At 36.6% G+C, this 12,992-nt stretch overlaps 1 protein-coding gene across 1 annotated transcript in view; it reads right to left on the bottom strand.

The window, feature by feature from the left end:
- PHF3 (PHD finger protein 3) overlaps positions 1–12,992 on the bottom strand; it is an 81,578-nt gene continuing 68,586 nt past the window's right edge. Inside the window, 8 exon segments of the mRNA XM_043591723.1 lie at positions 1–1,426; positions 1,429–2,856; positions 3,081–3,276; positions 5,346–5,435; positions 7,394–7,541; positions 8,030–8,225; positions 11,286–11,421; positions 12,000–12,131. Coding sequence (XP_043447658.1) covers positions 741–1,426; positions 1,429–2,856; positions 3,081–3,276; positions 5,346–5,435; positions 7,394–7,541; positions 8,030–8,225; positions 11,286–11,421; positions 12,000–12,131 — 3,012 coding nt within the window. The 3' untranslated portion in view covers positions 1–740.

The following is a 12,992-nucleotide window of genomic DNA, read 5'->3' as shown; positions in this document are numbered from 1 at the left end:
TAGGTGAGAAATTCTTTTATCATATTTAGAATCAAAATATCCCTTAAAATATTTACATTTTACAGTAAAAAGGATAGCAAAACACAAGATCATGTACAAGCTTAAGTATTCAAGTTTCCAAAGAGCCAAAAATGAAAAGGAAAGAAATGGCCTACCACAAAGTTGTAGTAATGGTAATAAATGCCTTCAATGAGTGCAGATTAAAGCAAGAAATGTACTCCTTGGGCGTCTGATTCTTGGTCAAAAACTGCTCAACTAAATGATTAATATAATCTGATTATGAAGTTGCTTGGCGTTCTGTTTCTCCTCTACAGTTTCTTTAAAAACAGTGCAATTTAAACAAACTTACAGAGCACACATTACTCTCAAATTAGTCATTATATAAAGGACATTCACTAGAGGCAGTAAATATACTCCATAGTTAACCATATTTACCAAGTAAGGAATAAAACTAAAATTTCTAAGCCTTTATTGCATATTAATAAAACAAATCTTTGAATATACAGCAATGTAAAACTTTTAAAAATATTAAATTCCTAGAACTAGGGACAGTTGGTATGAAGAAGGGATGATGAGCACTGGTACAGAGAGCACTCTGCACCAACACACAGATTTTATTGTTCTGCAAACCACCAATATTAAAAATTTAAAAGATGGCACAATCCTAGCAGGCAATCGTAAAGTTTTTAAGATACAACATTTAAGTTATTTAAATGTAATCTTGAAGCAGCCTGCAAATTTTACCTTTTGCTTTTAGCTCTGTCAGTGTGGTCCCTATCTTTGTGGTACCTATCTCTGTCCTTTTCTCCTTCTCTATGTTTACTTTTCTCTCGTTCTTTGTCCTTTTCATGGTCTTCACTTTTAGGTTTATCTGGTTTCTTGTCTACATTCCTACTATCCCGGCTTGCTTTTCCATCTGCTCCTCGATCACCATGTGACAACCGCACCCTCTCTTTATCTTTGTGCCCTTCCTCCCTTTTTCTGTCTCTGTCCTTGTCTTGGGTTCTGTCTCTGCGTCTATGCCTTTCAGACTCTTGCTCCCATTCCTTTTCATGTCGCTCTCTTTTCAAATGGTGTGAATCACTATAAAATCTCTGTCGATCCCCTTTACCCCTATTAAATGGCCTATCCAGTTGCTGTTGATCTTGCCTACCCCAAGGGTCACTATGGCGCCTTTCTGGTCTTCGAATGTCTTTAACCTGGTAAAAATTTTGTGGGCCTATATACCTTGATGTTTGTGAAAGGGGACCCATCATACGTTGTGGTTGGCCTGTCAGGTGAACAACAGGTGGCCAGGGAACCATGGGATTTTGAGCAAAGCCAAAGCCTGGAGGGGGAAGTAAAGGAGGTGGTAAATGTGGTGGAAATCCAAACATGCTTTGTGGGGGAAAATTAGGAGGTCCTGGAAATGGAAATCCAGGGGGCTAGACTTGAGATGCTGAAGGTTGGGCTGCTGTGGCCTCATGGGTGAAAAGTTTGCACTTGTTCTGGGGCTGGTGCTTCTGGAAGTAAAGTTGATGCTTTTAGAAGGAAATTCTGATTGACATGTGTTTCCACCTTCAAAATGAGATGTTGTCGCTGTGGATCCTCTTCGAAATGGGTGCACAGTTTCAATATTTTGCATTAAAATATCCTCCTGTAAGGGTTTTGTTTGTTCTGCTTGAGAAGTGTGTGTGTTTTCTACTGACGGTGAGTTTTGTGCAACCCCTGAATTATCACCCTGCTGAACACATGAGCTCTTCTCTACAGAAGACTTTTCCTCTACATTCATTTGTTCTGTTAAGTGCTCCTTGTGTGACAGACCAGGCAGGGTGTGTTTTTCTCCATTCCGGCAATTATCTCCATCTTTGTTTTCTGAAGCAGTTATCTGCTGACTTCGTCCTGCTGCTTGTCTAGGATCCCGTTTCAAGTTGATAAACTGTGGGGACCTTGTTGTATTAGCAACAAGGTTTTCACTGCAACTGACATTACTATCTATGTTTCCTTTTCCTACATTAGACCTGCATGGAGAACTAGTATTTGAAGTCCGATTATCTTGCAAATTATTCTCTTGATCTTGCAGCAGCTGCCTTTTTAACGTTCTCTCTTTATTCTCCACAGTTTCTTCCTGTTTCGACTGAATTGATAAATTTGTTAAGAATGCTTCTGTAGAAACATCTGGTGGTTTACCTCTGAGGCTAAGACTCGTCAAAGGTCCAGGAGAAATGGAAGAAGAACCCATTACTGATGTTTCTTCTCCTACTACTGAATTACCTGTAGACTCTGAAAGATCATCTACTTTAACCTTTACCTCCTTGGCTTCACCATCAGTTACTTCCACTTTATCTACTTTCTCTGCTTTGGGGTCAGCTTGCTCACTTAGAAAAGGAATTTCTTTAAGAGTGTTTTGTTCTATCACCGATTGAGTCTGTTCATATACCTGACCAGTAGTGCCCAAAAGGCTCTGAAGTATATCATCCACAGGAAGAGGTTTATTTGCTAATTCCAGAGTAGAAGGCTGATTTTCCCAGCCAATCAATACCCCAGGAAGGAATCTTAAAGGTTTTGGTGGCTCTTGTTTGGTGACTTCCACTAAAGGTTCAATTACTGTTGGAAGGTCTTCCTGAAGAGTTTGCTGAGGCTTATTTCTCTGCTTGTGTAATACAGTTGTAAAAGAATTAAAAAAGTCATTTTCTTCCTCTGGTGTTTCTTCTGTGGAAACTTCCATCTTACTTTTTTTGTCAGGTGGCAATGCCATTGGTACGCTTTCAGAAGTCTCGGCTGTATGACTAGTGCTAACACTAGCACTATGTTGCCGCTTCAGTTTTTGACGAATAATTAAGCCCAACAACAGATTGGGTCTATGCAGTTCAAGCCCTGTATAAAATAAAAAATATCAATGAACAGTCATTTTCAACCATTACAACACAGGGTACATTTTTGCATCTAGCTTATTACAGCCTATTAGGTGGGTGCCTGTCCCTGTGAAGTCAGCTCTAGAGGGCTGAAACCCAAGAATGCAAGCAGAGTCTGTCTTCTCACTCTGGTCTCACCTCCCACTTTTTTTTATTCATACTCTTATTATTAAAATGTATACCTACCAGGTCCATCAAAAGGCACAAGAGGGTGTGGAATTTTATCTGCGGCACCCAAAGGAATAAGGTACATATCCTTAACCTGCTTCATGTTGTTAGCAGCTACTCCATAGCGCTTTCTGCTACTGAAGTATGCAAACAGCAAAGTATAAGAAATTTGATCTTCTTCAGTTACAGGTGTGAAGCGAACCACACAAATTTCCTATTCAAGAAAATCATAAATGACTGTTTAAAATAATAACCTAAAGAATAGCTGGGTTTTAAATATCATTTCTCAACTAGTAATAATCCAGTAAATTTTATAATGATGATTACTGAAAAACATGATTTGCCAACTTAAATGCAGATAAAAATAGTAAAAGGAAGGAACTCTTAGGAAAAGATGTTTGCTGACCCACTGACAGATCTGTTTTATCTGAAGGTGTCCCATAAGACACTGAGTCCCACAGTAATTAATTTGCTCAAGGTGACACAATTGTCAGTAACAGAGAAGGTATTTAAACCCGAGTCCTTTGATATCTACACTACATCCTTATTTCCTATCTCATAATCTCCACAAATGGTTGCCTGTGTTTTCAGTATACTGAAAATTAATATCACCTACCACCACCCTGCCATGTACACATACACAAAAAAACTCAAATCCAGTGAAAATCCAGAATGGAGACTGGGTGAAAAGAACTGAAATACATAAAACGCCATACGTTTTATGAAATCATTTGGTTTACTCAGGAACTTATTTGTTTGCCTCTAGGTTCTAGAATTTGTTTCCAATAGAAAAGAGAATCCCAATGTAGTATCAATTTGGTAGTATAAAAAAATGAGATGTCTTTTCATGAACACACATAGTCAAAATGAAGAGAGACAGACCTGCTACAAAGCCTAAATTGATAGAAGTTCCTATACAGAACATGTAAATGAGCTAAACTATGGCTCTCTGTCATCTCTGTCATCTAAACTGTCCTCTTTTAGGGGTGTGTTTCAGTCAGTTCAGGAAGGAGGCATATTATAAAATACTGGGCAGAAGTATATGGGTAGGCCAAGAATGATTCCCAAAATATCCAAGGGAATACCTCCCCAATGCTTTCTTATGACTTTTACTATCATGAGAAAGTGATAGCAAATAAGTGTTGTAACTTTTATACAATGCTTCAAAGTTTCTTTGTATTCTAATACTGTATTAATTTAAATTCTAAAACCTATATTGAAAAATATATATTCATAACGCCTGGGTGGCTCAGTTGGTTAAGTGTCTGACCCTTGTATCAGGTCAGGTCATGATCTCACAGTTCGGGAGTTCGAGACCCATGTCAAGCTCTGCACTGACAGTGTGGAGCTTGCATGAAATTCTCTTTCCCTCTCTCTCTGCTCCTACCCCACTCATGCTCTCTCTCAGAATAAATAAACTTTAAAAATTTTTAAGCAAACAAACTTCAGGGGGTGCCTGGGTGGCTCAGTTGGTTGAGCATCTGATTCTTGGTTTCGGCTTAGGTCATGAGCTCACAGTCATGAGTTAGAGCCCCAAGTCAGGCTCTGCACTGACAGTGAGGGACCTGCTTGAGATTCTCTCTCACTCCCTCTCTTTCTGACCCTCCCCTTCCCCCCCTCCCCACTCTCTCAAAATAAATAAATAAACTTTTAAAATTAAATAGGGGCGCCTGGGTGGCTCAGTTGGTTAAGCATCCGACTTTGGCTCAGGTCATGATTTCATGGTTCATGGGTTTGAATCCCACGTCAGACTCTGCTGACAGCTCTGAGCCTGGAGCCTGCTTTACATTCTCTTTGTCCCTCCCCTGCTCACGCTCTGTCTCTCTCGCTCTCTCTCTCTTTCTCTCTCAAAAATAAATAAACATTAAAAAAAATTTTAATAAAAATAAACTTCTATATACTTAGAGCCACTATATTTTTAGGGTCTCTCTGTTGCCACTATATTTTAAGGTCTCTTAGCCTATGCCCTAACTAAACAAATGTCTATAATCAAAGAAAGGCACAATCCCAGGAGGAATCTCAATACTTACTTTAAAACATTTCTTTCAAAACACTGACAGAAATCACTAAGAAAGCATACCAGAAGGAAAGAAAAACCCACAGGAAGAATGCTGAGCTGTTCTGAGCTTTAGCAAATGGTTTTAGTTCAGTTTTGTCAGGCACACTATGTAGATTCAGAATTTGTAGTGGCTCCTACCCCCTAGGGTTCCCTGCATAAGAACTCTCATGATTTAGTTTTCAAGTGCTCTCTCATGCAGGTGTAACAAAAGAAATTTTCCTTACCTTGGTTCCTGATGCTTTAATTTTTTCAACATAATCCCAAACTGTCTGAGGTGATATCCTGCCACCTACTTGAATACTATCTGGTAGATCCTACAGTAAAAAATGAAGGTGATCAGTATATACAGAATATATTTACTGTAATATTCATAATTTACTCTAAGACTAATTTAAAATTGGTAATAAAAAACAAGTAAATAAAAAGATTTGCATCATAGAACATAACAAAGTACAGGGATAGCAATCAGGATTTACCTCAAATGTCAACCTCAAATAACCAAGCTGGGTGCCTCAATTGTCAACCTCAAATAACCAAGGTTGGTGCCCAAGATACATGTGAGATAGAATCTGAGGTCATGTCAGTTCCCAGTAGGAAAAACAGGCACAGGAAAGTGAAGCAGTGGCAAGCAAAAGACACACCGACAATCCAGGAAGAGTACAACAGATTTCAGAATATTAGAGATTGTTTTTCTATTCCGCCCACTCCTACCCCCTCACCCCTTTTTTGGTGGTAGTGGGCAAGGATATCATTTAATCATTAACAGCTAGATTTCAGAAGTTACCAAGTATAATTATAGAGTGTATTTCTGCACAGTACAGAACACTGTAATACTGCAAGTTCATTTTTTTTTAACAGTAGAATTTTCTGGAAACAGATGACTATACCTAAATTAAGTGAAGAACTGTGTAACTGAAAATATTTAAAACTTTAATCAGTGTATTTCTATTTTTCTATGAAGCTGAAAAAATTCATAGAAAGCATAATTAATTGATAGTAAATTTGATTTAAGTGTATATAAGTTATTAATTGCTTTAATATTTTATTTGGGACTTTAGTCCTAAACTAAAAGTAGTAAAAAGCAGAGGTAGAATTCTGGAAAGCAACCTTAGAAATTAAGAAAGGAGAATAGTTTTGTTTAAATTCAAATTCCATAGTTCAGGACTTCTTTCCAATTTAAAAGAAGAGTTCTCTTCATCACTGATCAAAGACTAAAGAGATTTGTTCAAAAAGAAAAGCATCATGGGTCCATTTAATTTTCCTCTTATAAAATCAACGTTTCTAAAATATTATTTGCCAAGCAAACTAAATGTAAAAGTAATAATTACGTTGTTTATTAAAACACAATGCTAAACAAATAAACTGATCAACGTTAGGCACCATTACACTTAAACTAATTTCAGCCTAATATAAAGAAAAGTTCGTTAGTCTTTAAAGAAAAATAGGCATATATACAATTTAAGACTTTTGAAATACTGGAAAGAATTTTTTTTCTTTTTTAATTTTTGCCTTCATGATCAGGAGACTGAGAATGGATGGAACAGTTTAGATACAAACATAACAGAAAATACAATCTCAACAAAAATACAGTACATGTACTGAATTATTTTCCTACTTCCTGAAACAAAAGAAAAACAACTTTTCAAAATAGTTCAAAAATGTCATACTTTCTCATTTTTCATAATATAATCCTGTAACTGCTTATTTTCCATAAATGTTGCATGACAGTTCCATCCAATTCTTTCAGGTATAAAACCAACCAAGGGTACCTGGAGCAACTATGATCATTGGGTCTCATGGGACTGTCACCTTACTGTAATGTTTCAACTATCACCTACATCTCATTCACAGATAGAGGCAGATAAGAGCTGTAGTCATGCAGTAGGGGAAACATAAGCAACAGGAGAATTAGACTTGTTAACATGGAAAAAAATCTTCTTGACAGGCTAACACTGAGGTCCATACTAAGTAGGTCAATCCTTTAAAGAAAAACTCATGATATCCATGCAGACTCTCATTAATTTTTAATTCTCTGACATACATCTTACAGTACAGGATTTGTAGGGTGAAAACTTTCAGAACAGTTATCTACAGTTCAAAAACTTCAGTTGTGAACTCAAAATTTCATTAACTGAATGGTTCTAAGCATCACTGTCAACATACTTATGAATGAAATAAAACATTATTATTTATAATATCATTTTCTCTCCTACTTCTTTTGGAAGCACATATGTCAACCCAAGCAGAAAATGGCAAGAAAAGTTCACCGTACCTCTGTCAAATACTCAGGGGAACCAGATACTGGGTAGGCTTTGGTAACAAATTTTGCTACAGAAGGCATGTTGATGAAACCTTTCCAGATAAAGTTCAATCGAGCCAGGAAGGTAGACTCAACTTCAACAGTTCCAGGCATCTCTGGTCTAAAACAGGACATTAGAAATTTTCAGCCTAAAGATATGGTCATGAATAAATACATCTTCTACTAAGTCATCAATTATTTCTATTTTAGCATGTCAAGAAAGCCAAAATACATAAAGGCTATTGATTAAAGATGAAAGTACGTTCATATTTACATAGTCATGACTTACAATATCCTTCACGGGTGGCTCAGATGAAGGTACAGAGAGGTGCGAGCAATTTTTATTTAATGACCTATCTCCCACCTCTTGGGACCAACATAATTAAAAGGAATTTTAAAGTCAAGTCCCCACACACAGACTCAAATCTCTAAATTAATTTTAAGTCTTATTCTTTTATCTCAATTAGTTTAATGTTTAAGAAGGTACAGTTCTTTTCTCAAAAGAAAGGTTCCTAAGAAATATGTCACTTTTCCATATTTGAAGATATCCAAGTATAATTTGGCAAAGATCTATAATAATTATTGAAGTTACAGCTAAGAGAAAATTACCGTGGGGCAGGAGAGAATGTTGATTTCGGAGACTCTTGTTTTTCCTCTTCAAAGAATTCAGAAGCCAAGATGTTTGAGGTTGAAGACAGTGCATCTGCTATACTTTCTGCTTCATTATCTGAATGTTTACGAGATACTCCAACAACAACTTTAACTTTTTTTGGAGAAAGATCATCTACAGGTGGTGCCATTCGACCTAACATCAGATGACACCAAACAAACCATTTTTGTAAACTGAAATTCCTGTAACTTCATCCATTTCACTTCAAGAGTTATTCAGTGTTTCTGATGGAATTGTTGCATAACCTTAGATTTCCTGGGGTAATTTTTAAGTATCATCATTTCTCATGCTGTGTTATATTACATCTCTCTAATTGATGTGAAAAATTAGGGAAAAAGGATATTAAGCAACTTAGATAAGCTGAAATGGAAACATTATAACTAGAATCTAAAATAAGTTTCTTGGGATACCTGGGTGGCTCAGTCGGTTAAGCATCTGACTCTTGCTTTCGGCTCAGGCCACTATCTCACGGTTTCTGAGATGGAGCCCCATACCGGGCTCTGTGCTAACATGGAGCCTGCTTGGGATTCTCTCTCCCTCTCTGTCTCTGCCCTTCCTCTGCTTGTGCTATCGCTATCTCTCAAAATAAATAAACAAACATTTTTAAACTAAGTTTCTTGATTCCCTAGCAATTTTTCTTTTTTTATTTAGAGAGAGAAAAGGCAAGCAGGGGAGGGGGTCAGGGGGAGAGAGAGAGAATCCAGGCAGGCTCCACACTCAGCGTAGAACCAGATGCAGGGCTTAATCCCACGATACTGGGAACATGACCCCGAGCTGAAATCAAAAGTCAGATGCTCAACAAACTGAGCCACCCAGGTGACCCCCTACCAATTTTATACTAAATTACACCAAATTCCAAGAGAAGTTACTTGAAAAAGAACTGAGTAAAAAAAATCTGTATCCTACTTTGTGTTACATATAGCAGCAGCTCATAACATAAATGCATAGTACAGTTACTAAACATGAAAAATGTTAGTAAAGTTTAAAAAATGACACTGGTTTTAGGCTATAGCACCAAGAAGGAAACAAATCACTCAAACTTTCTGAAAATAGGTTAGGTCTAGTAGTGTTTAACAAATGTTTTTTGTGCTAACATTACATTTACTAAAATATTACCATGGAAATTATTAAAGTTAATAGAAATCACTAAGTATTTTTTGTTAAGATAGAACTACATGGGTGAACTTAAAAATACTATTAGACCATGGATAGCTTTCTTTAAGAATAGTAACGTCTCGGGGAGCTTAGGTGGCTTAGTCGGTTAAGCATCCAACTCTTGATTTCAGCTCAGGTCATGATCTCCTGGGTTTTCGTGGGTTCGATCCCATGTCAGGCTCCAAGCTGACAATGAGGAGCCTGTCTCCCTCTCTTGCTACCTCTTCCCCCACTTGAGCCATCTCTGTCTTTCTCAAATAAATAAACTTTAAAAAAAGAACAAAGTCTAAAAACATTCTCTCTGCCCTTTAAGTCTTTAATCTTGTACAGACGGTAAAATATATAAACACGATTTTGAGAAGATATGATTATTAATATAATTTAAATTCTTCCTTATACATCCCTATTTCTTATGCCCTAAATATAGCCCATCTCTAGCATCTATCAATATTACCTAACGTGATTATCTCAAAGCCTCCACTTACTTCCAACTCCAATTACTGCTCTAATCACTCTAATTAAAACCATCTTCATCTCACATTGGACTAGTGCAGAGGCTTCCTATCGAGTTTCCCTCCTTCCTCCCTTGGCTTCTCCCACTGTAATACCTTCTCACCACAGTTAGAGAGATCTTCATAAAATTCCAATTTGATCATGCCATTCCCTTGCTTAAAAAACCCTTCAATCAGTATCCACTGCTCTTAGATAAAAGACCAAAATCTTCAATGTGGCTGTAAAAGTAGATTTTCAGTATTCTGATCATGATCTGTAAAGTCATATTTTATCTCATGATCCATTACTTATACACACACACACTCAACACATCTGTGTATGTGTGTGTATATACACGTGTGTGTATGTGTGTATTATTTTGGTGATATATAAAATAACAGTTAAAGTTTCACAAAATGGTACACATCTTTATAAGAGTAATTCACTGTGGTATTTCATATTGTTTTTGTTTTTGAAATGCTAGTAACTACTTACTAACTTGATTTCACTAAGAAGTCACAATCTGAAGTTCGAAAGGCAATAATACAAAATGTGATCCCTAAAGTATCTCTTCAAACAAATCATATGCCTCTCTCCTCTTCTTGAATTCAATTCAAGCTCATGCCATTCCCAGTATTCAGAATGGTCTTCCCCTTTCAGTCTTCATGTCTCAGCTTAAATATCAATTCAAGTCTCCCCAATGCCTCACTCTAGGCTAAGTCTTCCTGCTAGCTAAAGACACTTATGACTGTACTTCTACTCAAATCATCACCTGCCTGTCTTTCCCACTAGGCTTTATGGTTTCTCTTAAAGCCTGGATAATATCTGACTCATTCACCACTATATTCCCTGCACCAGAAAGTGCTCGGCAAAAAAGATTTCAGCAAATAGTTACTGAATGAATGGCCAGATATAAGAATACTAGAGAAAAGATATTTTGGGATTTGTTTCATTTGTTATATATAATAATAAAATATGAATGCTGTTTTATTCCTTCACCTAGTAAATGACAATACCATCACAACTGTGCAACAGTTCTGATGCCTATTCTAATGCTTAAATTCTAGTCTTTTGACTCTGAGTTGGTTAAGTTCAGATCTTACATAATACAATTAATTCTAGATAGCAAACTATATGATAGTATCAAACTATACCTCAACTCTAAAGAGCAGTCATTCTAAAACTGTGCTACTCCTCAAAAGGAGTGAGTAGGTACCCACCACCAGTACAGAGAAAACAAAAACCTATTTAGATTACAAATACAAGTATCCCCCTTTCCAAGTGAAAGCAACATTTAAGAAAGAAAAATTTCCAAGAGTGCCTCAGTGGCTCAGTCAGTTGAGCGTCCAACTCCGGCTCAGGTCATGATCTCACTGTTCCTGAGTTTGAGCCCCATGTTGGGCTGTGCTGATGGCTCAGAGCCTGGAGCCTGCTTCAGATTCTGTGTCTCCCTCTCTCTACCCCTCCCCGCCAAACTCGTACTGTCTCTCTCTCTCTCTCTAAAATAAACATTAAAAAAAAAAGAAGAAAGGAAAAATTTCCAATTACCTATGCAAATTTTACAGTTAAGATCAAAAAGATGTTGTCTATGTTGACTAGTGGTATCTTTAGACATAGAATCAATCTCTTCTTTCTGTTTTTCAGATCCTTCTGTCTTCTCCAATGACTTGTTAGCTGTAGGTTCCTAAAAAAGGAATAAAAAGTTTCAGCAGACAAAATTTTGTCCCGATTATTAAAAATCAACTTATATTTCATATTGATACATGAAAGCTATTCCATTCACAGGTTGTTTTTCACTATTTCTTTATAAAATAAATGCTAGATATTAATTATGACTTAAAGTAGAGCAAAAACTCAAGACATTCTTCAGTCTTCATTCTTTAAGGCCTCTAACAAGATTTCCTATTATTTTCTCACTGATATTTGAAAATAAGAAAAGTTGTACCACGCTCTCAAACCAGTCTAAGAAGCACCTACAGATTTATAGGCCTACTGAAGAATTCGCAAAGTCCTACAGATCCTGAGAATCTACATTTAAACAAGTGCTTAAGAGGTGCCTGTGATGCAGATAGCCTGCACTTTACATACAAAGAAACAATACTGTAAACACTCTCAAAAAACCATGAAACCAATAAAATAAACTACTTTAAAATATATATATTTTTAAAAATCTTCTTTCGACTTAACGACCATCTGAGGCAAATAAATCACTGAATCTTCATGTTTTGAGCACTACAAACATGACACTATTATAATTTTTACCTGAATCTCCATGGCTGCTTCCTGTTCCTTCATTGGGGCATCACTCTCAATTTCTATTTCACCTTTATGAGTTATTTTTGTGATTGGCCGTCTTTCCACTTCTCTCTGCTCTTTCTCAATCATCTCTATGGTCTAAAGGAAATATTTTAAACATTTCACAATTGAAATATACATATTTCCAAACGTACAGCTTTAAATAGTAAGAGCTTATCTAAAAATGAAAAAAACATCATAGATGATTTTTAATCTTTAGGTGGTCTCTCAAACAACAAATATACACTGAATACTTACAAATGTCAGAGACTGTTTTAAGTGCTGGGTTTATAAGCCATGAGAAGTTCACACATAAATTAACCAGAGGGAGCTGAAGTGCAATGTAATTTGCAAAGGGTTGAAACATGATATTTACCTGCTTTCTGATTTAGTATAGTAGCAGCTGCCACCGGGAAATGGGAATTATTTTCCTCAGATTCCTAACTTGATGTTCTTAACACTCCCCCAAATAGTGGAAGTTTATTCAAATACCAAAAATTATCAGGTAGTCCCCTATCAGTTTTCTCCTGACCAAGCTTACTTCGTGACGATGAACAAGCCTGGCAACACAATAATAAGCAAGTATAGCAAAAACTAGTGTAGCAAAAACTAGTAAAAAGTAGCTGAGAGTGGAACAGGTTAAGAAAGGTAAAGATGGTCATTTATTTTGCCTTTGTTATATGCAAATCATCCTTTAAAGAAAGAAATCAGATACATGGCCTAAAGGAAGAACAAGCTGGTCTCGAAAGCAGGTAATACTTGCAGCCACATTTCAATGCAGAAGAGAGGCGTGTACATATTTGGGACATGGAGAGAAAGATGAGGTGATACTATTTCCAAATTAAGAGGAAAAATTACACAGGGTGAAAGTGAAGAAACATATGAATAAGTGTAATATATGAAATCAAGGCCCTGTGCTTCAAACTAGATTTAGCAGAAGATCCACATGGAGGCTTAATA

This window comes from Prionailurus bengalensis, chromosome B2, assembly GCF_016509475.1.
Source record: "Prionailurus bengalensis isolate Pbe53 chromosome B2, Fcat_Pben_1.1_paternal_pri, whole genome shotgun sequence".
Lineage (NCBI taxonomy): Eukaryota > Metazoa > Chordata > Mammalia > Carnivora > Felidae > Prionailurus > Prionailurus bengalensis.
This window is presented reverse-complemented; position numbering and strand designations above follow the sequence as displayed.